At 45.3% G+C, this 27,081-nt stretch overlaps 2 protein-coding genes across 4 annotated transcripts; one reads left to right on the plus strand and one right to left on the minus strand.

Moving 5' to 3' along the window:
- Positions 1 to 2,425: 2,425 nt before the first annotated feature.
- On the minus strand, positions 2,426 to 22,874 carry shpk (sedoheptulokinase). 2 transcript variants are annotated; one of them, XM_087977191.1, is made up of 8 exons: positions 22,739 to 22,874; positions 17,193 to 17,351; positions 12,091 to 12,232; positions 10,614 to 10,797; positions 9,468 to 9,620; positions 8,792 to 8,967; positions 7,226 to 7,426; positions 2,426 to 4,061 (listed from the first exon to the last, which is right to left on the minus strand). In XM_087977191.1, the coding sequence occupies exons 2-8, from the start codon at positions 17,343 to 17,345 to the stop codon at positions 3,667 to 3,669; spliced, it is 1,404 nt and encodes a 467-aa protein (XP_087833317.1). In that variant the 5' UTR covers positions 17,346 to 17,351; positions 22,739 to 22,874; the 3' UTR covers positions 2,426 to 3,666. The 2 variants fall into 2 exon arrangements, with proteins under 2 accessions (XP_087833317.1, XP_043573943.2); XM_043718008.2 differs by lacking the exon at positions 22,739 to 22,874 and adding an exon at positions 19,737 to 19,780.
- emc6 (ER membrane protein complex subunit 6) lies at positions 22,614 to 26,843 on the plus strand. 2 transcript variants are annotated; one of them, XM_043718076.2, is made up of 2 exons: positions 22,614 to 22,765; positions 25,987 to 26,843. In XM_043718076.2, the coding sequence occupies exon 2, from the start codon at positions 26,003 to 26,005 to the stop codon at positions 26,333 to 26,335; it is 333 nt and encodes a 110-aa protein (XP_043574011.1). In that variant the 5' UTR covers positions 22,614 to 22,765; positions 25,987 to 26,002; the 3' UTR covers positions 26,336 to 26,843. The 2 variants fall into 2 exon arrangements, with proteins under 2 accessions (XP_043574011.1, XP_043574012.1); XM_043718077.2 differs by having other exon boundaries at positions 22,635 to 22,765; positions 25,984 to 26,843.
- The last annotated feature ends 238 nt before the right edge of the window (positions 26,844 to 27,081 follow it).

Consider the following 27,081-nt stretch of genomic DNA (forward strand, 5'->3'; position numbering starts at 1 on the left):
CTTCAAAATGAGCATTCCTTTGCAGCCACAACTCCTTGCTGAGTCACTGAATACTGATCAAGAACAGCAAATTAATCTTACATGTGTTTTGATCCATTAAATCATGGGCTCTTTCATGACCTGTCTGTAGAAATGTGTACACCATATCTGAGTAACAGGAGCATTCTTGGACTGCTGAATCCAAGGCATCCTCAATCAGGGAATAATAAAGATCTGGGGTCGCCTGAAACTAAAGGTTAACTATCGTAGTCAACAGGAAAAAAAATCACGAGGTATAAATAAATTGTTGAGATTTAAAAAATTTTCTTTGAAGCCATCTCTTGACAGCCTTCTCTTGTTTTCTCGAGATGCTTTTGCATACTGTGACTGTTCTTGCTCCCTTATGGATCAATGACCTTAGAGGCGTTTAGGAAACAATATGCTCTTCTTTTCCTTTAAACGATCCGAACGTTCCTTTTGAGCATGTGGACCATGGTCTGTCTGAGTGTCCAGCATCACCTTGGTTCCCCTATTGCTATTGGGAGGCTCCAGCTAAGGCACTAGTTAACCTTATATTCTAGTGTCTCAATTAAACATGTTTGCTCTTCTTTCTGGGCTTTATACACATCAGATTTCCGGGATTTGCCTGTAACATGTGACTGTTATGGCAAAAAGAATTTTGACTGCTTATCACAGCACTCCCAATTTTGGCAGGAAAAACCTTCTCAGCTTATACAATCCCTTACTTACACATTCTTTTTTCTTATCTCCTAGTCATTAACCCCACTTCCAGACAGATTTTAGCATAAGCATATAAATGATAATTGACCATACAGTCCAAATCCGCAAGTGATAGCGACATTTTCTACATTAACTCCACCTTCCTGTATTATCTCCACATCCCCATAGTGCAAAACATATATTGAATTTAAATATACTCTATGACTGAACACTCACAACAGTCAGGAGTGGAGTTGTCTACTTATCTCGGTCCTAAAAAGCCAAACCTTTATCCAGAGAGTACACTAGACTCGCCAGATTAGAGAAACAGCCCCTCAGCATCAGTCCTGACAAGACTTCTAAGAGTTTTCAGCATTTCAATGAGTTCACCTCACATTGCTCAAAGGAAAGGTATTTTTTCTACACAATATGTCTCATGTGAGAGATATATCGGCGTGTAAAGCAAGAAATGGCACATCATACAGATTCTGGTGCAGCATTTAGATTACCTAATTTTTTTGTTTAAAAATTAGGTTCAGGGCATTGTGAGTTCAGGAAAATATAGAATTGCACGGAAAGAAACCATTCAGCCTATCATACCTGGGTTAGCATCATTAAGAGTGCCTGTGGAGATATGTAAAGGGAGTGAATGGGTGGAAGGGGTTAGAGAAGTGTGGGCAATACCTTGAAGGAATTAATGTGCACAATGGCGTGAATGGAGTCTGGGGAACAAGAGTGGAGGCAAGGTTGATCTCCACTCATACTGAGCCTTTGCCCACCAGCAAATGTTGAAATTAATAATTGCAGAAAAGAAACAAAGCCTTCTAAATTACAACACTTTCACTGCTCAAGCTGCAAAAAGTCGATGCAGCGATAATGGTACTGCACAGAAAGATCAGAATAGCAAGCGGCAGAAGAGACAGGGAGAGGGAAACAGAGACTGTTCTTTAACTGACTTTATACTTACATGTCTGATGGGGTGCGTTTGAGTCTGGGATCCTCCTTGTGGATGCCCTTTGGCAGGACAAAAAAAAAATCCAAAATTCTGATTTTTGTTTTAAGGACTTGCTCTCCTAAACTAGGCACATTCGGAGAAGAGGTCAGCAGGAGGTATCTTCATTGCAAGTTGTAAATGAATTAAGAGAGTGGGGTGGGAGAGGTTAACTCTTCAGCCTGTGTGTATGCCTTTTAATGTTGGACATGATGTTATTTTCCAAAAATAGCAAAGAGAGATTATACCATACTGGAAAGTGAGTGATATTGCAAGGAGTCCCCTGGGTGTATCAGGAGACTTCAGCATTGCATTGAGTGAGTTAGCACTGAATTCGATAACTGGGGCTTTGTCTTTGGAAGCTATCAGAGAAAGCTCTTTAGTCAGCGTAATGCGGTATTATCGAAAGGACTGGTGGAGACTTTAGTGGGCTCATTTGCTCACAGATATAGGCAATTAGCATCCCACAAGAAGCTTATAGATTTGTTTCTGAATGCTGAGAACTGTCAGTTATCTAAGTGCATTCTCTTGGTGTTAACTGCCATTAAAGCACAATCAAACTCTGATCATTAAGTAAGTGGAGTTAAAACAATAAAATCTTTAGATGATGTGATATGAATATTTGAGATTGTTTAATGTGATGTCCCTATGTCTTGTGTTTTAATGGAGATATTAATCATTATCAGATCTAAATGTATAATCATAAATAAATTCATGCACAATATGATAAATATTCATAAAATCATATATATTCATAAAATTTAAGAAATAACTTGCACAGTGCAATAACAAATCAGTTTGTAGAACATGATAAACATTTGCACACTCTAAAGTGCACAATAGCTGAATATATCATGAATATTTATTATAACTTTTAAACATCTTAATAATGTTTTTCACTGTTTCAAAATTATAGGAATTGTCAAAAGTAAATTTTCCAGCATATTTTATTTGCACAGAGTTGATTAAGTCGCACTTACATGTATACAACTAGCAATGACTACCACCCTGCGATCAATTATAGATTACTTCAGAGGTTCAAAACATTCCATAGTACATTTTTAACACAAACATATTATCCACGATCACACCAAATGGCAGAGCAGGTTTGAAGGGCCGAATGGACTACTTCTGCTCCTAATTTGTACATTTGCATATATGCTCGTTTGTGGTTGAAAATACAAACACAAAGATTGACAGGCAATCTAACGTTCCCCTTGTCAAGAATGACACAAGACTGATATGAAAGTGATGCAGGTGGGTGCAACATGACAGAAAAATGCAGACAAATCTCCAAGCTCCATCCTGCACCACACTGAGTTAGGAGGCAGATCACCCCATACTTCTGTGAGTGAATCGGTGCATGAGAGAAGCTGGAGGCTCAAATGGAGACACATACATCTCTGTGAGGAATGGGATACTTGTTAATGGGGAGGTCAGAAATGGAGAGCAATAGGACTGGACTAGTTTGATGTTTTGTGTGGTGTTGCAGAGGTCATGACTACTGACATGTAAAAGTTCCAACAATCTAATGCTGGCCTTTGCTTTATTTTCTTTAACTTTGCTTTCCCACAGAGAGTCCAAACTTGTTACAGAGGTGCCCGCTTCATCCATATGCTTGCCACCGTGAGTGTGTGAGAGAAAGAGAGAGAGAGAGAGAGAGAGAGAGCAACTGGAATGTGGCCTATCCAGTAGAATGCTGGGCCAACTTTAGCAATGATATTACGTCAACAACTAAAACAAGAAGGACAGATTGTGATGTCACTCAGTCAGCATTAACTATGCATTTGCACCAAGTTCACTCCAGTTGTGTTCAATGGTTGAACTACACAGGATAAGAGATGGATGATTACTTTTTCCAACTCTTTCATAAATTTTCCTTAATTAGTGGGAAAACATTGTGATCAGTTGAGACACTCTGAGTGGACAGCGATTTAGATTCTCCTGATTCCATTTTTTGGGAGTCTCTTGCCTTCCTATTTTCGGTCAAGCATCACCATAGCAACACCGCCTGCTGAATCCACATTCTTCCCGTACACAATGGGAAGGGTGAAAGCTTTCTCCACCTCCTGCTTCAGCACATCATTGCAGGTCAGTGCACTCCCGCTGCCCATAATCCTCTGCACCCCAGATTCAATCAACTGTTGGCACGGTAACATGGAGTTCAGATTTTTCACAATGCCACGACACAGCGCTCTGGTAATGTGACCCAAGGAGAGATTAGACGGGGAGATGTTGGTCACTGAAGCCAGCTGGTCAGGTGAATGCCTCTCTCCAAAAAGGGTTGCCTGCACTGCAAGGTCAGTGTCAGTAATGGTTAGAGCAGCGTGTACTGATCGAGAATAGATGACAGATTCTGGAACCTCCAGTCCTGTGGGAATGAATAAAATCCAGCAGTAGCATTACAGGGAGGCAATGACATTGTTGTTGTTGTGTTGCCAGACCATAGGGATGCTCTCTCTCTCATTAGAGACAGACAACCAGTGCGGAGTTAACCTGAGGGTCATCATACCTTAGGGAAGGGGAGAGGTTTGAAAGGAGAGTCCTTCATTGGAACCTCAGCTGGAGCTGGGAGTCACACTCACACTGTTGGTATCCAACCGCCTGGACAAATGAGCTAAACCAACCCCCAGCAGAGGCGTAGGGGTAATGTCACTGGACTCAAGATCCAGAGGCCCAGGCCAAAGCTCTCGGGAAATGGTTCATTACTCACCATTGCAGTTATACAGTCATTGAGGTCTACAGCACAGCAAAAGGCCTTTTGGCCCATCAAGACAAAAACCAAGCACTTGATTATTTTAATCACATTTTCCAGCTCTTGGCTTGTTTATCTTATTATTATTATAGTTACAGTTCGTAGAATTTAAATTCAATTAATTCATAGATCATGAATTAAAAGCTAGCCTTTGCAATGAAACTAATCTGATTGTTGTAAAAACCATCAAGTTCTCGAATGTCCTTTAGGGAAGGAAATCTGGTCTGGACAGTGGGTCAACCCTTAAATGCTTCTGAAATGGTCTAACAAGCCACTTGGTTGTATCAAACCCCAAAAGGAAAGTCAAAAAGGAATGAAAGTGGATGGCTCACCCAACATTGATCTAGGACCGGCAACAACAATAGCAAACCCAGCCATGTCAAACCTACAAAGTCCTCCTTACTAACATCTAGGATCCTGTGCCAAAATTGGGAGAACAGCCCCACTGACCAGTCAGCCTACTTTGTCTCATCCTTAGAAATCTACCTGTCACATGTGCATTTGTCCATGACGGTGTTGATCCCACCAAAGAGTTGTGGAGATGTACAGCATGGAAACAGACTCTTCAGTCCAATTCATCCATGCTGACCAGATATCCCAACCTAATCTAGTCCTATTTGCCAGCATTTGGCCCATATTCCTCTAAACCCTTCCTATTCATATACCCATCCAGATGCCTTTTAAATGCTGTAATTATACCAGCCTCCATCACTTCCTCTGGCAGCTCATTCCATACACGTACCACCTTCTGCGTGAAAAAGTTGCCTGAGGTCTCTTTTATATCTTTCCCCTCTCACCTTAAACATATGCCCCCTAGTTTTGGACTCCCCCACCCTGGGGAAAAATCTTGCCTATTCACCCTATCCATGCCCCTCATGATTTTATGAACCTCTATAAGGTCACCCCTCAGCCTCCGACACTCCAGGGAAAACAGCCCCAGCCTTTTCAGCCTCTCCCTATAGCTCAAACACTCCAACCCTGGCAACATCCTTGTAAATCTTCTCCGAACCCTTTGAAGTTTCACAACATCCTTCCTCTAGGAGGGAGACCAGAATTGCACGCAATATTCAAAAAGTGGCCTAACCAATATCCTGTATAGCCGCAACATGACCTCCCCCAACTCCCATACTCAATACATTGACCAATAAAGGTAAGCATACCAAATGCTTTCTTCACTACCCTATCCACCTGTGACTCCACGTTCAAGGAACAATGAACCTGCACTCCAAGGTCGCTTTGTTCAGCAACACTCACCAGGACTTTACCATTAGGTGTATAAGTCCTGCCCTCATTTGCTTTTCCAAAATGCAACAGCACATTTATCTAAATTAAACACTATCTGCCACTCCTCGGCCCATTGGCCCACCTAATCAAGATCCCATTGTACAGTATTGGTTGGATCCCCATCTTCATGTTGAGGGCATTGTGTTGTGTGGCACTAGCTAAACGGGATAAATTTAGAACAGATCTAGCAACTCAAAACCAGACATGCATGAGGTGCTGCGGAACATCAGCAGCAACAGAATTGTATTCTACCACTCAAATTAAAGCACAATACTGTGGATGCTGGAGATCTGAAATAAAATCAGAAAGCACTGGAGAAACTCAGCAAATCTGGCAGCATCTGTGGAGAGAGAAACAAAGTTAACATTTCAAGTCCAATGACTTTTCTGCAGAGGTTTACTGTTTCTCTCTCCATACCTGCTGATTTTCTCTAACACTTTCTATTTTAATTCAACCACCATCTATAACATTATGACTTGGCACATGCCCAACTCTACCATTACCATCAAGCCTGGGGACCAACCTTGGTTTAATGAAGTGTGCAGGAAGGAAGTGTGGCAGGATCAGCATCTAAAACAGCCACAGCTGGAGTACTGTGGGCAATTCTGGTCACCACATTATAAGAAAGATGTGATTGCACTGGAGGGGTGCAAAGGAGTTTCACCGAGTTGTTGCCTGGGATGGAGCATTTCAGCGATGAAAAGAAGTTGGATAAGCTTGGGTTGTTATTTTGGAGCAGAGAAAATTGATGGGAGATCTGATGACAAGCATGGATGGGGAAATAGAAAGCATCTATTCCCCTCAGTGGAGGGGGTATAATTTTAAAGGGAAAGGCAGGAGGATTCAAAGGGATTTGAGGAAAAACATCTTCACTCAGACGGTAGTGGGAGTCTGGAGTGCACTGCACAGGAGGGTAGGTGAAGTGGGAAACATCATAACCTTTAAAAAGTACTTGGACAAGCATGTGAAGTATCATAAGATTCAAGGCTATAGGCCTAGTGTGGGAAAGTGGTCCTAGTGTAGTTTTGGCGCTATAGGGATGGGACAAAGGGCCTCTCCTATACTGTGAGATTGTATAATTTCATCAATACACCGAAAAATAAGGTGTCAATTTTGTGAAGCTACAACACAGTACTACTTGTTTGCCAGTTCTCAGAAGCAGCATGTGATATCTAGAGAGATAAGTGCACCTACAACCACTGGATTAGATCAAAATGCTGTAGTCTCTGATTGAGGTAGATGAGTGAAATTGTATTTCATGTTGGAGATGGCGAGACAGACAGTGAGGGGAAGAAGTAAAGAGAAAGACAATGAATGGACAGAGACCGAGGGCAGAATGTAAGGGGTAGAGATGGAAAGATGGACGATGGCCACAGAAATGGAGGGACAGATAGTGAAGGTTCGGGGTGGAGAGATCGAAGTCTGTATTTAAATGGCTTGTTTGTTTTCTGGCACGTGATTTACATCTTGCACCAATGCTAAAGAAAGTTTCTTACCCAACTCCTGCATCCATTGTTTCAGCATCTCAATGAAGGAAGCCAGTACGTTTCCACCATTTAGTGCAGCAGCCACAACCAAGTAAATTCCATCAAAATATGGAAAATATGCAATACTCGCGGCGGGGTCAGGTTGTGCTGGTGGCTGGAAGCCAGGAGTCAAGGCAAAGGTCAACTGGGCAGAAGTACTGATATTCAAAACTAGACAGTAAGAAAGATCTTCATCAGGAACACACAACAGATAATGTGAACAGTTTATACTTTAAAGTTGATATTTAAAATCCTGACACTGACTGAGGGATTGTATCTGCCTTAGTCTTCTATCATAAAATGGACACTCACATTTTCACACATTGTATACCATCTGCCAAACATTTGTCCATTCACTTTATCTATTTATAACTCTTTGTAGACTCTGTCTGTTCCTTACAGCTTGCTTTCCTATCTTTGTGTTAGCAGTTAATTCTGTTATAATATATTTTGTTACCTAATTCAATCCATTAACATAGATTGTAAATAGTTCAGTTCTCAGCACTGATTCCTGTAGCATGTCACTAGTTACATTTTTCCAATCTGAAAATGATCTGCTCATCTAGACTGTTAGTTATCCAATCCCTTATCTATGCTATAATCACCCCAAAAAAAATCAGCAGTTATCTTGTGCAGTCATCTTTTATGTGGCACCTTATCAAATGCTTTTTGGAAATCCCAATACACCAATCCACTGGTTTGCCTTTAGCCACATTGACTACTACATCCTCAAAGAGTTCTAATAAATTTGTCTGAGGTGATTTCCATTTCACAAAATCATATTGCCTCTGCCCGACCGTACTGTAATTTTCTATTATCCTGTTACAATTCCCTTGATATTGGATTCCAGCTCCTTCCCAAGGACAGGCGTTAGGTTAATCAACCTATAGTTTCCTGCTCTGTGTCTCCCATCTTTCTTGAGTAGAGTCATAGAGTGCAGCATGAAAACAGACCCTTCGGTCCAACCTGTCCACACTGACCAGATATCCCAACCTAATCTAGTCCCACCTGCCAGCACCTGGCCCATATCCCTCCAAACCCTTCTTATTCATATACCCATCCAAATGCCTCTTAAATGTTGCAATTGTACCAGCCTCCACCACATCCTCTGGCAGCTCATTCCATACACGTACCACCCTCTGCGTGAAAAAGTTGCCCCTTAGGTCTCTTTTATATCTTTCCCCTCTTACTCTAAACCTATGCCTTCTAGTTCTGGACTCCCTAATCCCAGGGAAAAAGCATTGTCTATTTATCTTATCCATGCCCCTCATAATTTTGTAAACCTCTATAAGGTCACCCCTCAGCCTCCGACGCTCCAGGGAAAACAGCCCCAGCCTGTTCAGCCTCTAAAGATGTTACCATTGCAGTTTTCTATAATCTGCTCTAGGAACATCAATATACCAGGTTTTAAATTTCTGTTTTTGACAAATTATCTTCCGGGTAACATCAGATCTGTAGAACAATGAGTTATATATTTGAAACATGCTGGAACAGAACTGTTTTATAAAGAGCAGACAAGCCTGTTTCCTCCTTTACCTGCATCTGTTGTCTCCATCATGCATGAGTACACAGAACATTGGAAATCACCCAGTGCCACACCAACTTCTGTCCCTTCTGGCACACCATACCATTCGTGAACTGTCTTTCCAGCAATCGCACCAGATTCCACGACCACAGGCAGCAGGTATGTAGGAAATCCAGAATCCCGCAATCTGGAAGTGATGAGGAAATCCCTGTGAGAGATGCCTTGGTCCAGAGAGCGAACAAAGATAACTTGGTGAAACTGGGTTGCTTTAAATTCTCTTTCTGGAGTTAGCTCTTAAGGTAGTTATAGAACAAGTGTGCTACTAATTCAACAATAACTTTTAGAACCTCACACAGAATGACAGAATGTTCTGCCATTCAAGGAGATGAGAAGATGAGTGGGATAGGGAGAGACTGACACACCGCTGTCATCGTGTGTGAATGCCCCCTATACAAGGATTGGGGATACAGTAGACAGAGTTTAACTCTGTTCCTAACCTGTGCCTGACCCACAGGTGCATGAAGTTGTAGTGTAAAGTTCACCATTCCCTGGCAATAATATCAAGACAAGTATCAGTGCAGAACATGTTTCCAACTCCTGGCTAAAGGAAATGCATTTCTTGCTGAAATGGTGGGTAGTTTTTTTTCAGGCCCTGGTTTTCCCATACAGGATTAAATGCAGGCTTACATTTGCAGATTCCAAGTCCCACATCTGGTATTAAAATAGCCCCAACTGGCAGCATTCTGGGCTGACATTAATGGTCTCCTAAGCCCACACAAGACAGCCACAACATAGTCATGGATGGTCCCTGCTGCATTATAGGACTCCAAAAACTGGGGCCTGGAAAAAAAATAACAGGGCTTTTATCAGTAACTATTTAACTTAATATGTCATAAGTCAGCACTTTCAAAATAAGTTTTAAAACATTTCTTGATATAAATTGGTTGTTAATGGACACAAGCTTATATACTATTGCTAGCTAAGCAATATACTATTGGCAATTTGATAGAGCTATACAAAATCATGAGGACCCTGCCCAGAGTTGATGAGGTAGGATCAGCTCCCACTATCTGAAGGGTTGAGAATGAAAGGGCACAGATTTGAGGTAATTACTAAAGAATTCACACATTATAAATGTGGGGTTTGTGAGAATTGGGGGCCATTTTGAGACACTGGCTAATTTTTCCTGGCCCCAATGGCTGTGCAGAGGGAAGGTTCATAAAGCGTACATTTCTAATTACTCCTCAAAGAAACTGAATTAACATTCACCCTGTTCTGCCATTCAATGAGAACTGTGGGTGATAGCATTAACACTGCTTTGCCCCACATCCTTCAATAACTTTAGCTAACGAAATCCTGTCATTGTCAGATTTAAATTTAACAATTGATCAAACATCAATTGATGTTGGCTGAGGAGAGTCCTAAATTTCTAGCGCCCTTGTGTGGACAAGTGTTTCCTGATTTCAGTTTTGAAAGATCTGATCTAATTTTTAGACGACACTACTCTCCAAACATGAGAAGTTTCTATCTACCCTATCAATTCCCCTTAATATCTTGAAAGGTTCGATCTAGTCATCCCTTAAAGATCCAAACTGCAGCAAATTGCCACACTAAAATACATCCCTGAGTGTTTCAACAGGTTATCCTGGTTTCAAATCAGCGATGACATGACAATGACTACCTCACTGTATTCCCCAGTCAAACCGCACAATTGTTTTGTTAGTAATATTTTGATTCAACAACATATGAGAAACATCTTCCTTCAACTTTACAACTGCTGCTGAAACATTGTTGCCTGCGGAGATGCTTGTGAAGAAGTTTGGAGGCATCTACCTGTTTCTCATGTACCAGAAAATGGTGGCACAGCCAAAGCCAGTGGCAAGGCTGAGATGGGAATCAGGCCGGGTGAGTGAATCGAGAAACTCACGGCTACAGCGACCATCTTGCCATGTGATCAGGTGACTAGTCTTCTTGGGCTGGAATGTGAAACCTTTTTCACCTCCCTGCCAAATACAACCTAAAGCAGAGGAGAAAAGGCATTGAATCTGTGTCTCTCAAGGTGAACCAGATGCGCAACGTCCCACTGCTCCTGATCTCATTTCCCATCAATATTTTATAATTAATTGCGGCTGTTCCAGCTTGTCCACAACACACTCATGACCTTACTTAGTAAGGGGGTGAAATTGGTTCCTTCCCTGACTTTGTTCCCTCGGCTTTTAGCTCAATTAGAGTTTTCAAAATGAAAGGCAAAATGGGTTGAGTTTAAATGCAAAACCCTATTTGCCAAACGTTGAGTGTTTTCTCTTGCTGTTAGCCTTGATTCGATGCATTATCAAAATCAAAACGCTGGGATCATCAAAAGCTGCGAGGTATCAGTGATTGAGAAAAATACCAAGAGACAGCAACAGCAGTAATGTCACCCCACTCTTTTGGAACTGATGGTGGAGGATGTGACATTTTCCAGGCTGTAGCTGATTCTCCGTAATTCACAGAACTTTTAGACTGTAACACAAAGCTGCCTGGGTCTTTAGCACAGTACTGAAGGAGAGCTGTACTATCAAAGGCACTGTCTTTTGTTCAAGACATTAAACTGAAACCCTGTCTGCTCCTCAGGTGGCTATAAGGGATCCTTTGACACAATTTAAAAAAGAGTAAGGCACTTTATCCAGTGTCGTGGTCAACATGTATCTCAACTAGCATCCAAAAGACTGAGGTTCCAGTCAATACTGTCTGTGGGAGCTTGATGTGTTTTATTAGCTACTATGGTGTTCCTGTACACTTGCTGCCCTTGCTCAGCGGGTGATAGAGACCTCAAGATTTGAAAGGTGCTGTTGAATGAACCAAACTGATTGTGCCTAATCAGATCATTATTATCCAAGTGTTCATTGAACACACCTTTTTATGATAGATTCTAGCATTTTTCCTACTTCTGATGTCAAGCTCCCTTATTATATAATGGGGTGAGAATCTGCAGGAACCATTCCAGAAGCTATCAAATGTTATGATCACCAGTGATCAGTGCCTTTAGTCTCTGCAGCATCCAGTGTCTTCAGCTATTGCTTGATATCCAGTGGCATGAATCAAACTGGCTGAAAACTAACAACTGTCAAATTGGGAACCTAGGAGGAGATCTCTGGGATCTCACCATGGAGATGGTTCAAACCATATTCCCAAACTTGCATGCAGAATGAACTGCAGTCTGAAATTCCTGCTCTCCCTCACACAGTGCTGGGTCCTGTGTCTGTGCCAGACCTCAGTGAGTAAAAAGGAACAAGCTGATTTCCACCCCTGCTGTCTTTCCCCCACTTACCTTCCTCACTTTTCCACAATACAACACCATGCATCTGTCCGGAGACTCCAATTCTCATCACCTTGCAGAGATGTTCTCTGGGCAGAGCAGAAACACAGCTGTTAACGGCTGACACAATCCGAGCAACATCCTGTTCCCGACACTGAAATAAAAACCAAGGAGACAAACTACTTGGGAGGTGCTGGGCCATTTCATATCAGCAGGCAGATTAGAGTCAACCATATGGCCATGCGTCAGGAGTCACATGTAGGCCAGTACAGGTAAGGATGGCAGATTTTTCCCTAAAGGACATTAGCAAATCAGAATGGCTTTTACAACAACCAATGATAGCTTCATGTTGGCCATTACTGAGACAAGCTTTCAATTCCAGATTGAGTTTTAATTCCACCATTTGAACCTGTGTTCCAGAGGATTACTAGTGCAGCAACATTACCTCTATAGCCCTGTGTCCCCAATCCTCTTAATGTGTTGATTAAATCGCTCAGATCACTACCAGCAGCAATGACAGGCCACTGTACTCCTAGGTACAACTGAGTAGATGCTCGCTGGGCATGGCCTTCAAGTTTGGTGGGAGAAATTCGAGTAGTTTTTGGGAAGGGGGAGATGCCCCGGAAAGACAAGAGGGATTCTCTTCCTTATTTTCTCTAACTGTGATGGAGGATGTGAAGGAAAGCCTCCTGGAATCAGCATATTCTCTGGTTTTCTTTGGCTGTATTGTCAGGCTTTGCGGGAGGTCCTGGCTGGATTTCTTCAAAGTAAACATGGTGCAATGCGAGGACTTTATTTCCATGGTTACACTTTACAAAAGTCCAAATTGCAACACTAACAGGGAAAACAATGTGATAGTAACTGAATACAGGTACATGCAGATTTCTGTTGATTCAAAACCAAGTAACCTTATTTGTACCCATCATCTACATAATAACACAGGAGATCCTTCTTGCTTTTTCTTCTCTAATTTGAATTAGCAATTAATTCCACTTCATAAAATTACAGAGTTTATGGTACAGAACGAGACAATTTTATTCATTGGGCCTTTTCTAGATCATGGAAAAACTGTTCAATTATCTTCTCGGTGTCCATCTTCTTTCCTCACATTCCTGAAAGTATTTTCTTTTCATGTAGATTTTCTTTCTGAGATAGACAATTTTTTATTAAGTAAGGGTATCAAGGGTGACGGGCCCAAGCATGTCATATGGGGTCAGACCACAGATCAGCCATGATATTACTGAATGGTGGAAGAGACTCAAAGGGCTGATTGGGAGAAAGTGAGAACTGCAGGTGCTGGAGATCAGAGTCGAGAGTGTGGTGCTGGAAAAGCGCAGCAGGTCAGGCAGCAACCAGGGAGCAGGAGAAACGACGTTTCAGGCATAAGCCCTTCATCAGGAATGAGGCTTGTGGGCCAGGGGGCTGAGAGATAAATGGGAGGGGGAGTGGGGTTGGGGGTAAGGTAGTTGAGAAAGCGATAGGTAGATGAAGGTGAGGGAGAAGGTGATAGGTCGGTGGAGGGCCTAGATGGGAAAGGTGATGGACAGGTTAGTGCTGAGTTCGAGGCTTGGGACTGGGATAATGTGGGAACTGCAACCACATGGGATAAATGTGGATTACAACAGTTTCCTCATTTCCCTTCCCCCCTCCACATTGTCCCAGCCCCAAGCCTTGAACTTGGCACCACCCTCCTGGTCTGTCCAACAACTTTCCCATCTATCTGCAACACCTTCCTCTCTGACCTATCACCTTCTCCCTCGCCTTCACCTACCTATCGCCTTCGCAGCTCCCTTACCCCCAACCCCACCCCCTTCCCAGTTATCTCTCAGCTCCCCAGCCCATAAGCCTCAATCCTGATGAAGGGCTTATGCCTGAAACTTTGATTCTCCTGCTCCTCAGATGCCATCTGACCTGTTGTGCTTTTCCATCACCACACTCTCAACTCAAGGGGCTTATTGGCCTACACCTGTTCCTATTTATCTAATTCTCTTCAGAAAGTTACTAATGAATTTGCTACTGTCACCTTCCAAACATTCTACATCATAATCGCTGAGTAAAATCTTCCATCACTTCCCCTCTTTCTTTGGCACATTACCTTAAGTTAAATAAATTGACCTGCAGAGCTAGGGTTCTTGCAAAAGATTCAGGCACAAAAATCTAGGTGCAGAGCTGAAGGAGGGCTTCACTGCTGAGATGCCATTATTTGTGGCAAATGTTAAACCAGGCTTCCATTTCCAAGCAAAAGATGCCCTGGAATGACTTCAAAGAACAACAGGGGCATTCTCCTGATGTCCTGGACAATAGTTATCACACTGTCACCACCACAAAAACAGATGAACTAGTCATGATTGCCTTGTGTTGTGAGAGACATTGCTGTGTGCAAGTAGGCAGCTGTGTTTCTTGCAGACAACATCACAACACTTCAAACGTATTTCATTGTCCTTGGCTGAAAGCCACTTTGGGATGTTGTGAAATCATTCTAGGAAGGCAAGAGTTTTCTTTATTAGGACAAATGGCCTTGAACATGCAATTTAATGAGTCAGCCAGTGCAAAGGTAAGAGACAAAAAACCCCGCAGATGCTAGAATCCAAAGTAGACAGGCAGGAGGCTAGAGGAACAAAGCAAGCCAGGCAGCATCGCGTATTGGGTGTAACCTTTCTCCAAGACAGGGGGTGGGTGTAGGGGGAGCTGCAGTTAAAGGGGATGGCAGGGGCAGGATGGTGAAGTGGGGACAGGTGAAGACTGATAGAGGGTACGACCTGGTTGGACAATGGGAGGAATGAATCGGGTTGGTGGCAGGAGGGAGGGGGGAGGGGCTGGGAAGGGAGTCGGTCGGTGGGAAGGGAGGTTCTTTGAAATTGGACATCTCTGGGCTGCAGGCTGCCCAGCTGGAAGGTGAGGTGTTGTTCCTCCAATTTGTGGTTTGGTACATTGTGGTAATGGAAGAGGCCAAGGATGGTCATGTGGGAAAGGGAGTGGAAAGGGGAATTAAAATGGGCGGTGACTGGGAGGTCTGGTCGGCCGCTGTGGGCCCGGCTGAGATGCTCGGAGAACCGTTCCCTAAGTTTATGTTCGGTCTCCCCAGTATAGAGAAGACCACATCGGGAGCACCTGATGCAGTAAAGTAGGGTGGAGGAGAGGCAGGTGAACCTCTGCCTCACCTGGAAGACCTGTGTTGGGCCGTGGATGGAGATGAGGGGGTGGTGTACCGGCAGGTTTTGCATCTTTTCCAGTTGCAGGGGAAGGTACCTGGGGGTTCGGGGGTGGGGGTCAGTGGGGAGAGTAGCACAAACCAAGGACGGTCAAAGCGGACGGTCCTTGCGGGATGCAGAGAGGGGTGGGGAGGGGAAGATGTTCTTGGTGGTGGGGTCTGGTTGGAGTTGACGGAAGTGTTTAAGGATGATGTGCTGGATTCTTAACCATTCTGCCAACTCCAACTAGACCCCACCAATAACATCTTCCCCTCCCCACCCCTCTCTGCCTCCCGCAAGGACTGTTCCTTTCGACAGTCCTTGGTTTGTGCTACTCTCCCCACTGACCCTCACCCCCACCCCCGAACCCCCAGTACCTTCCCCTGCAACTGGAAAAGATGCAAATCCTGCCGGTACACCACCCCCCTCACTTCCATCCAGGACCCCAAACAGTCCTTCCAGGTGAGACAGAGGTTCACCTGCCTCTCCTCCACCCTACTTTACTGCATCAGGTGCTCCCGTTGTGGTCTTCTCTATACTGGGGAGACCGAACATAAACTTAGGGAACGGTTCTCCGAGCATCTCAGCCGGGCCCACAGGGGCCAACCGGATCTCCCAGTCACCGCCCATTTTAATTCCCCTTCCCATTCCCTTTCCAACATGACCTCCTTGGCCTCCTCCATTACCACAACGAACTTTATCACACTGCCAGCATAATCTACAGCCTGAAGGACTTAACATTGAGTTCTCCAATTTCAAATAATCCCCCCTTCCCAGCTCCTGTCCCTCCCTTCCACTCCTCCCCGCCATCAACCAGATTCATACCTCTCACTGACCAACCAGGTCGTACCCTCTACCTGTATTCACCTATCCCCACTTCACTAACCTGGTCCCGCCACCCCCTTTATCTGCAGCTTTCCCTACACCCACCCCCAGTCCTGAAGAAGGGTTACACCCAAAACGTCGACTTCGCCACCTCCTGAAGCTGCTTGGCTTGCTGTGTTCTTCCAGCCTCCTGCCTGTCTACAGTACAAAGGAAAGGACACATTTAGAGTATTGTGTACAATTCTGGTCACCTGGCTCGAGGAAGAATACTATTAAAATGGAAACGGTGCAAGGAAGATTTACAAGGATGTTATGGAGACTGAAAGGTTTGAGTTATAAGGAGAGGCTGGAATTTTGTTTTCCCTGGAGCATAGGAGGTTGAAGGGTGACCTTATAGAGATTGTAAAATCATGAGGATCATAGACAAGGTGAATAGATAAAGTCTTCTCCTCAGGTAGAGGAGTTCAAAACCAGAGGGCATATGTTTAAGGTGATATGGGAAAGATTTAAAGGGGACCTGAGGAGTAACATTTCACACAGAGGTTGGTGCGTACATAGAACAAGCTGCCAGAGGAAGTGGTAGAAGTGGGTACAACTACAACATTTAAAAGACATTCGGACAGGTATATGGATAGAGTCATACAGCATGGAAACAGACCCTTCGGTCCAACTTGTCCATGCCAACCAAGTTTCCAAAAATAAACCAGTCCCACTTTCCTATGTTTGGCCCATATCCCTCTTGACTTTTCCACTCCATCCAGTCTGGATAATATCCTTGTAAATCTTTTCTGAACCCTCTCCAATTTAATAATATCTTTCCTGTAGCTGAGCGACAAGAACTGTACACAGTACTCCAAAAGTGGCCTCACCTCAATATGATGTCCCAACTCCTATACTCAATACTCTGAGCAATGAAGGCAAGCATGCTAAATACCTTCTTAAAAGGTTTAGAGGGGTAAATGCAGGTAAATGGGACTAGATTAGTTTAGGAAGCCTGATCAGCATGGACGGCTTGGGCTGAAGGGCCTGTTTCCATGCTATATGACCGACTCTGAAACCAAAGCCACCTATGATTTTCTGATACTTTATTCCCTTTACCTTCTCTCCATCCAGGCTGCTGATGTCTGCTTTAGTTTTCTTTGTCTGGCTGTCAACCACTGCCCGGCTCTCAGCCTCCAACAACACTGCCTTTACCGAGCTTGTACCAACATCCAGACCCAAAACATACCGGGAAGGAGCTTGCAAACTCATTTTCCTCTGTGAAAACACACAAAAAAAACTTACATTGTTTAATTATATAGTGCCTTTAATGTCATAAAATCTCCCTAGTTGCTTCACAGAAGGATATTCAAACAAATTTTGGCACTAAGCCGCTATGGAGATACTGGTTAAAAAAAAAACGAGCTTGGTCAAAGAGGGAGGTTTTAAATGTGAAAATTAAAGGAGAAAGGAGACAAGGTTGAGCAGGAAATTTCAGAGCCATGGAGCCAGGCAGCATTACCAATGCTGGATTAAGATCAGGAATACAAGAGATGTGAATTACAGTGTCACTCTGATCTCAGAAGGTGGTAGGAATCAAGGAGGCTACAGAGAAATCATGAAGGCATTTAAAAAGGAGAGTGAGATGTCCACATTGAAATTACAGGTGTATTTTCTATAATTGTGAAGTGGTTTAGCATTGTAAAATTTGAAGGCAAAGATGTGTACCTTAACTAGATACATATTTCACGGAAACAACGTTGAAAATCACACACCAGGTTATAGTCCAACAGGTTTGTTTGAAAATACAAGCTTTCAGAGTGCTGCTTCTTTGTCAGGTTCCTGACAAAAAAGAACATTCCAAAAGCTTGTATTTTCAAATAAACCTGTTGGACTATAACCTGGTGTTGTGTGATTTTTAACTTCATAGAAATAAGCATACCAGAATCCCCTAAAATACATGTTTACAAATATACAATCTTTGTTAATTATTTGTTGATCTCCAAACTGGAGTATTGTGCTCAATTTTGGGCAGAATGCTTTAAAGAGAATGCCTTTAAAGTAGTGTAGTGATATACTTAAATGAATGCAATACCAGTTTTTTTGTTTGAGTTGAGAGGATTAATAGGTTTGAGCCATGACGAATTTAAATGGTACAAATGATAGGAAATTCTCACTTTGCATGGGGGTCAGTAACCAGAGGCCACAGGCTTAAAATAAACAAAAACAGAAATTGCTGGGAAATTCAGCAGGTGTGGCAGTACCTGCTGGAGAGAAAAACAGAGTTAATGTTTCCAGTCCAGTGAACGCTTGTTCAGAACTAAACTAACCAAGAAAAGAACAAAGGGGATCTAATGAAAGCTTTTCATGAGTATTTTGATTAAAAAATGATGATGCTCATTCATCAGGTTAGTTTGCAGGAATACCAATTTAAGGCACAGTACATTAGCAGACTGTCAAATGTACTGTTAAGGCGGTAGGATGGCAGGTCAGTAATTAGTACTGCTACAATAGATAATAGGTGCAGGAGTAGGCCATTCTGCCCTTCGAGCCTGCACCACCATTCAATATGATCATGGCTGATCATCCTTAATCAGTATCCTGTTCCTGCCTTATCTCCATAATCCTTGATTCCACTATCCTTGAGAGCTCTATCCAACTCTTTCTTAAATGAATCCAGAGACTGGGCCTCCACTGCCCTCTGGGGCAGAGCATTCCACACAGCCACCACTCTCTGGGTGAAGACGTTTCTCCTCATCTCTGTCCTAAATGGTCTACCCCGTATTTTTAAGCTGTGTCCTCTGGTTCGGCACTCACCCATCAGCGGAAACACGTTTCCTGCCTCCAGAGTGTCCAATCCTTTAATAATCTTATAAGTCTCAATCAGATCCCCTCTCAATCTTCTAAACTCAAGGGTATACAAGCCCAGTTGCTCCAGTCTTTCAGTGTAAGGTAATCCCACCATTCCAGGAATTGACCTCGTGAACCTACGCAGCACTCCCTCAATAGCCAGAATGTCTTTCCTCAAATTTGGAGACCACAACTGCACACAGTACTCCAGCTGTGGTCTCACCAGGGCACCTCACAGTGCCAGGGACCCAAGTTTGATTTCATCATCAGTTGACTGCGTGGCAGCACATTCTCTCTGTGTTGGCATGGGTTTCATCCAGTGTTGCAGTTTCCTCCCACAGCCCAACGATGTGCAGGTTCAGTGGATCGGCCGGGATAGTCAACGGATAGTGGCTGGGTTTGGGTGGAATGGTCTTTGGAGGGTCAGTGCAGATTCAATGGGCTGAGTGGCCTGCTTCTGGACTGTAGGGATTCTAAGATTTCCATGGATGGTGATTAGTAGGAGATTGCCATGGAGAGGGGTCACCATGATGAGGTGTTGTCATGGTGAGGGTTTCCATGGAGAGAGGTCATGATGGCCCTGAGCTTCTGGTTGGACCATTCGGGGGTGGGCGGGTCTTACCGCTGATGGACAGGCCACCCCGCCAACAGCAACACCCGCCGCGGCCGCAGGCCGGAATTCACTTTGAAAAATGTGTGGATGACTGATTGAGAAACAAGCGGCTGGAAGATCAACAGAGGGCGATTGACTCGTGGGAAAGAACCAAAGTGACAGGAATTTGAATGTGGGAAAACGGTCGGGAAAGCCATTACCTGACGCGCTTCTAAACCAACAGACTCTGACAGGAAGGGGGCAGTTATCCGGAGGGGGCGGGGCCTGACTGCAGGGCGGGGCTGAGCGCAGGGCGGGGCGGGACTGAGCACAGGGAAGGTGCGTGGCTACGGCCGGGGCGGGGCTGAGCGCAGGGAAGGGCGGGGCCTGACTGCAGGGCGGGGCGTGTCTGAGCACAGGGAAGGGGCGTGGCGACGGCCGGGACGGGGCTGAGCGCAGGGAAGGGCGGGGCCTGACTGCAGGGAAGGGCGGCGCCTGACTGCAGGGCGGGGCGTGTCTGAGCACAGGGAAGGGGCGTGGCTACGGCCGGGGCGGGGCTGAGCGCAGGGAAGGGCGGGGCCTGACTGCAGGGCGGGGCTGAGCGCAGGGAAGGGCGGGACCTGACTGCAGTCATAGACTCGGAGACTTTAAGGGTTACTGTAGATGCTGGAACTAGGAGTCCATGGATATGAAACTGGAAGAGCACAGCATTCGAGGAGCAGGAAAGTCAACATTGACATTCCCTACTGCTTGGACAGAGGGTGGTGGTGGAGGGTTGTTTTTCAGACTGGAGGCCTGTGACCAGTGGAGTGCCACAACAATCACTGCTGGGTCCATTACTTTTTGTCATTTACATAAATGGTTTGGATGCGAGCATAAGAGGTACCGTTAGTAAGTTTGCAGATGACACCAAAATTGGAGGTGTAGTGAACAGCAAAGAGGGTTACCTCAGATTACAACAGGATCTGGACCAGATGGGCCAATGGCTGAGAAGTGGCAGACGGAGTTTAATTCAGATAAATGCGAGGTGCTGCATTTTGGGAAAGCAAATCTTAGCAGGACTTATACACTTAATGGTAAGGTCCTAGGGAGTGTTGCTGAATAAAGAGACCTTGGAGTGCAGGATCATAGCTCCTTGAAAGTGGAGTCGCAGGTAGATAGGATAGTGAAGAAGGCGTTTGGTATGCTTTCCTTTATTGGTCAGTGTATTGAGTACAGGAGTTGGGAGGTCATGTTGCACCTGTACAGGACATTGGTTAGGCCACTGTTGGAATATTTTGTGCAATTCTGGTCTCCTTCCTATCGGAAAGATGTTGTGAAACTTGAAAGGGTTCAGAAAAGATTTACAAGGATGTTGCCAGGGTTGGAGGATCTGAGCTACAGGGAGAGGCTGAACAGGCTGGGGCTGTTTTCCCTGGAGCGAGGGAGGCTGAGGGGTGACCTTATACAGGTTTACAAAATTATGAGGGGCATGGATAGGATAAATAGGCAAAGTCTTTTCCCTGGGGTTGGGGAATCCAGAACTAGAGGGCATAGGTTTAAGGTGAGAGGGGAAAGATATAAAAGAGACCTAAGGGGCAACTTTTTCACGCAGAGGGTGGTACGTGTATGGAATGAGCTGCTAGAGGATGTGGTGGAGGCTGGTACAATTGCAACATTTAAAAGGCATTTGGATGGGTCTATGAATAGGAAGGGTTTGGAGGGATATGGGTCGGGTGCTGGCAGATGGGAGGCATGGACGGGTTGGACCGAAGAGTCTGTTTCCATGCTGTACATCTCTATGACTCTATGACTGCCGTGCTCTTCCAGATTTATGTCTATTGGTAGAGTCATACATCTCTGTCTCAGCCTTGCTGTAGTGCTCCAGTGAAGCTCGGTTAGAGACAAAAAACTGCAAAATGCTGGAATCCAAAGTAGACAAGCAAAAGGCTGGAAGAGCACAGCAAGCCAGGCAGCATCAGGAGGTGGAGAAGTCAACATCTCCAGTATTGCTTGCTTGTCTACCACAGAAGGTCGACGTCATTTTCCATTAGGGAACTCTCTAGCCTTCTGGATTCAATTTTGAGATGAACAATTTTAGGGCTTGTCTCATGTCCTTACTCCATCCCCAGCACACCAGTCCCTATCACCACATGGGCTACTACTACACACCTGAAGAAGGGCTCATGTCAGAAACGTCACTTCTCCTGTTCCTTGGATGCTGCCTGACCTGCTGCGCTTTTCCAGCAACACATTTTCAGCTCTGATCTCCAGCCTCTGCAGTCCTCACTTTCTCCTACTACTACACACCACCCATTAGCAGCCATTCAATCACCTAGACTAGCCGTTATCCATATCTTTGTCCAGCTGCTCTCTCTGGGCTTTATCTCCACCTCTTGTTTAAAGTGTACACCACACCCCAGCCTCCAAGTAAAAAAACATCATTTTCTGAGCTACCATCAGTTCTGAGGAAGGGTCACCGGACCCGAAACGTTAGCTCTGATTTCTCTCCGCAGATGCTGAGATTTTTCAGCAATCCTTGTTTGTGTCATCCAGCCCTGGGTCAGGGGAACAGCAGCGTGGGAGAGGCGGGGCTACTGTTTGGGGGCGGGGCTCGTGTGGGGATGGTGAAGGTGCGCGCCGGGCGTAGGGGTGGGGCTAATATAGAGGGCGAGGCTGGTGAAAGGGGGGGGCGGGCTGACGTGGGGAGTGGGCGTGGCTGTATAGTGTAGGGCACGGGGGTGGAGCGATGGGGCGGGGTTACGCAGCGGGACGTCCACGTGATGGGTCGGGACGTCCACGTGATGGGTCGGGACGGTGGAAAGCGGAGCTGGATGGAGTGGGATGGGGACGTGAAGGAAGCGGGGTCACAGTGGATTGGCCGGACACGTAAATGGGCGGGGCTATCTACGGGGGGTAGTCATAAACGGAACGTCACTTCGTGAGGGGGTGTGGTTATTAAATGGGCGAGGTCGCGTCTGTTGTGTCGTCATCGACTGGGCGGGGCCTACATTGGGAGGCGGGGCTATGAACCTGGGGACGGGCCCTGGCGGACAACATCTCGCTTGTTTAAATTAAAATTATAGAAGAGCCAAAATAAGTTTGGATTGACCCATGTCAGAATTTACTTTAATCCTGAGAAATGTCGGTTTTATTTCTGGAAGGGCGGGTGAGAGGTGAAAGGTGACGGTCGGGGGGCGGGGCTTCCTGTGTAATGGCGGCAGGTTGACAGGAAGCTGCTTACCGTGTGAGAGAGCTGCGTACCGCGCCGGTGAGTGATTAGCTGCCTGTCGCCGACACGGAGGCTCGGTAACACGCACTAGGCTGAATAGTCGCGGCGCCGGAAGAGAAGGCTGCGCGTTTGAGGCGCGCCGCCACTCCCGGTTTGGCACCGGGTTGGACAGCTGGGTGGCGGAAGGACCCCGGGCAGGTGTGCCGTCCCCGCGGTGACCAGCAGAGGGCAGCCCCCATGGGGGAGCATCGCATTGTCCCACAAGGAGCCCCTCCCCCTCCCCCCACCTACACAGTATAAATGTCACTGAACACAGCTCTGTACTATGTATAAAACAGGTATTGTATCTGCTGGGAGTGATGGAGACAGCGTACAGAGAGAGAGAGAGAACTTTGCTCAGTCTAACTCCATGCTGTACTTGTCCTGGGATCATAGAATCCCTACAATGTGGAAACAGGCCATTCGGCCCAACAAGTTCATACCGACCCTCCAAAGACTAACCCACCCAGACCCATTACCCGGCCCTATAACTCTACATTTACCTCTGACTAATGCACTTAACCTACACATTCCTGAACACTCAGGGCCTAACCTGCACATCTTTGGATGTTTGATGGAGACAGGCTGGAGGAGGCAGTAAGTTTAATAGAGTAGAGGGAACTTTACTTTGTATGTAACTGACGTTAATGTAAGGTTATTCACTTTGTTAGAAAGACAATCGAAATGTTATTTATTTCGGGGTGAAATGGTGGCTTACAACACCAGGGATCCAGGTTCAGTTCCATCCTTGGGTGACTGTGTGCAGTTTATACATTCTCCCTGTGTCTGTGTGGATTTCCACTGGGTGCTCTGGTTTCCTCCAACAGTCCAAGTTAGGTGGATTGACCATGCTAAATTGCCCATAGTGTTGAGGGTTAGGCGCGTTGAGAGTGATGGGTCTGGGTGGGATACTGTTCAGAGGGTTGGTGTGGACTTATAGTCCCAGAGATGTACAACATAGAAACAGACTCTTTGGTCCAACCTGTCCATACCGACCAGATATCCCAACCCAATCTAGTCCCACCTGCCAGCAGCCATTCCATATCCCAGCCTCCTCCACATCCTCTGGCAGCTCATTCCATACACGTACCCACCCTCTGCATGAAAAAGTTGCCCTTTAGGTCTCTTTTATATCTTTCCCCTCTCACCTTAAACCTATGCCCTCTAGTTCTGGACTCCCCAACCCCAGGGAAAAAACTTTGTCTATTTATCCTATCCATGCCCCTCATAATTCTGTAAACCTCTACAAGGTCGCCCCTCCGCCTCCGACACTCCAGGGAAAACAGCCCCAGCCTGTCAGCCTCTCCCTGTAGCTCAGATCCTCCAACCCTGGCAACATCCTTGTAAATCTTTTTCTGAACCCTTGCAAGTTTCACAACATTTTCCCGATAGGAAGGAGATCAGAATCGCACGCAATATTCCAATAGTGGCCTAACCAGTGTCCTGTACAGCCGCAACATGACCTCCCAACTCCTATACTCAATACTCTGACCAATAAAGGAAAGCATACCAAACGCCTTCTTCACTATCCTATCTACCTGCGACTCCACTTTCAATGAGCTATGAACCTGCACTCCAAGGTCTCTTTGTTCAGCAACACTCACCAGGACCTTACCATTCAGTGTATAAGTCCTGCTAAGATTTGCTTTCCCAAAATGCAGCACCTCGCATTGGGCTAAATGGTCTGTTTCCACACATTGGGTTTCTTTTAAACAAAACTGGTATGGCATGGTGGTTCAGTGGTTAGTACTGGTGCCTCATCCGCCAGGGGTCTGGGTTCGATTCCTGCCTCTGTGTGGAGTTTGCACGTTCTCCCAGTGTCTGCATGAGTTTCCTCCGGGTGCTCCGATTTCCTCCCATGGTCCAAAGTTGTGCGGGTGAGGAGAATTGGCCATGCTAAATTGCCCATAGTGTTAGGTACGTTAGTCAGGGGTAAATATGGGTTGTGAAATGGATCTGCATGGGTTCAGAGGAGTCGGTGTGGACTTGTTGGGCCTGAGGGCCTGTTTCCATACTGTAAGGAATCTAATCTAAAAACTGGTAAATGATGATGAATTGATTTCATTGAAGGAGAAAGGTGGAGAATTAACATGCAAGTAGAGCAAGCATTTCGGCAGGAAAACGACATGATTTTTTAATTGCAATGACATTGGAATACAAGAAATTTGGAGGCTGAGGGGTGATCTTCTAGATGTTTATAAAATCATGAAGGTCATGGGTAGCATATATAGCCAACATTGTTTCCCCAGGGTAGGAAGTCCAAAATAGAGGGCATAGGTTTAAGCTGAGAAGGGAAACATTTCAAAAGGGCAACTCTTTCAAGCTGAGGATGGTGTCTGTATGGAATGAGTTGCCAGAGGACGTGGTGAAGGCAGGTACAATAACATTTAAAATACATCTGGATGGGTAAATGAATAGGAAAGGTTTAGAGGGATATGGGCCAAATGCTAGCAAATGGGACTAGATTATTTTAGAATATCTGGTCGGCATTGTCGAGTTGGACTGAAGGGTTTCTTTACGTGCTAGACAGCTCTATAACTCTATAAGTAACACTATCTTGCTGCAATTGTGTGGACCTTTGGTGAGATTGTTCCTGGAGTAATGTACACAGTTTTGCCTCTGTACCTAAGAGAGAATATGTTTACCTGATGCAAACAAGGTTCACTTGATTTCCTCCTGGGAAAAGGGAATTATTCTACACGGAGAGATTTGGTAGAATGGGCCCCACAAGGAGTTTAGAAGAAATCAAGCTGAAACATGAGATTCTGGTTGTGCTTGACTTTGTGGATGTTCAGAAGCAGATACCCCTGGCTGGGGAAATCTAAAACATGGCACAATCTCAGGATAAGTGGCTGACCATTTGGGACTGAGATGAGGAGAAATATCTTCTCTTGTAGGATTGTGAAGCTTTGGAATTTCTAATCTTCCCAGCCTCTGTTTGAAACTGAGCCAAACATATCCTTGCCATCCAATTTGATCGACCTATTTCTAAGATGCTCCTTACAACCCTCCATCTTTCCAACAATGTTTTGGTCTACTGTCCTACCTGACATCTCCTATGGTAGCTGTCAAACTGTTTGTTTGATTAATTCTCCTGGAAAGCACCTTGAGAATGTTTCACTATATTCAGGATGCTATATCTCCACAAGTTGTTCTTGTTTCCTATTATTACACCCCCACCCTTCATTCACTCAACATTAATTTGCTTTTCCTCCCAGTAGAATTACTGAGCTTGTCATGGCTGCTGTGGGTTTTAAACGAGAAGGTCCACAGTTTATCAGCGAATTAGCAGTGCGAGGAAACGCTGCCATCCTGGACTATTGCCGCACGTCTGTGTCTGCACTGTCGGGTGCCACTGCTGGGATCCTGGGGTTGACGGCACTGACAGGTTTCATCTTCTACTTTGTTGCCTCTTTCCTCCTCTCCGTGCTGCTCATTGTAAAAGCTGGACGTCGCTGGAGCAAGTATTTCAAGTCTCGCCGCCCTCTCTTCACTGGAGGCCTTGTCGGTGGCCTCTTCACCTACATCCTGTTCTGGACCTTCCTGTATGGCATGGTGCACGTTTATTGAAGCAGGAAATTGCCTCCTGCTCCCATCAGACAATTGGAGCAGCACAAACACTTCCACCCTCACCTCCATTCACTTGTTGAATCTTACAAATTAAACCTGTCATCATCATAAACTGCACAGATTCTGTTCCCAGTTGTGAGGTCAGATTGTGCTTTAGGCTCTGTTGTCTTTAAGTTTTGTGTGGTTGGGTTGATCACTGAGGCTGTGGGAATGTTTCAGTCCCCCGTTCCAAATGCAGTAAAGCAGCTGAAGAGTTTGTCAGCCAGGATGTTCCTCATAACCTTTTTATGGGTCAGTGAGGGGAGTTGTGGAACTGGTTAGTTCTTGTTGATGGATACTCCTGGGCAGAGGCCACAGATTTTAAATTCTTCTACCATGTTATGAAGAGTATTTGTTGAAAAGGGGGAGAGGATTTTCCCTGGAATTCCAACCTCCCCCTTCATTACCTGCCTCGACTTAACTACTTAGTATGTGTTGTGACAGAGAGCCACCCCCAGCCCCCCCTCACTTCCCTAACTGCATGCAGTGAGTAATCCCCTTGATCATTGGCACTGACCTTCCCTCCCCTGTGGAGGCTCCACTGACAGGGGATCAGGAGCTTTGTGATCATTGCCTCTTGCACCATGCCCCAACATCCGGCTCCAGCCTCCTGTACTCTGTGACAGGACAGTCCGTATTCACCTGGCATGCAGTGCCTTTTGGAATTCTGTCTTCACTGTATTGTTTATTTGTTAGCAGGCCATCCT

Source organism: Chiloscyllium plagiosum, unplaced genomic scaffold (genome assembly GCF_037043375.1).
Source record: "Chiloscyllium plagiosum isolate Xiang-an unplaced genomic scaffold, Cpla_swu_hap1 HiC_scaffold_31, whole genome shotgun sequence".
NCBI lineage: Eukaryota > Metazoa > Chordata > Chondrichthyes > Orectolobiformes > Hemiscylliidae > Chiloscyllium > Chiloscyllium plagiosum.

What these genes read in the sequence shown, in the direction of transcription:
- shpk (XM_087977191.1), bottom strand. Translation starts at nt 17,345, where the DNA reads ATGAGTTTGCAAGCTCCTTCCCGGTATGTTTTGGGTCTGGATGTTGGT. An exon ending in GATGGAGACAACAGATGCAG is followed by an intron (nt 7,427 to 8,791) that starts GTAAAGGAGGAA and finishes CTTACTGTCTAG; the next exon opens with TTTTGAATATCAGTACTTCT. An exon ending in ACAATGGATGCAGGAGTTGG is followed by an intron (nt 4,062 to 7,225) that starts GTAAGAAACTTT and finishes TCATTCCCACAG; the next exon opens with GACTGGAGGTTCCAGAATCT.
- emc6 (XM_043718076.2), top strand. Translation starts at nt 26,003, where the DNA reads ATGGCTGCTGTGGGTTTTAAACGAGAAGGTCCACAGTTTATCAGCGAA.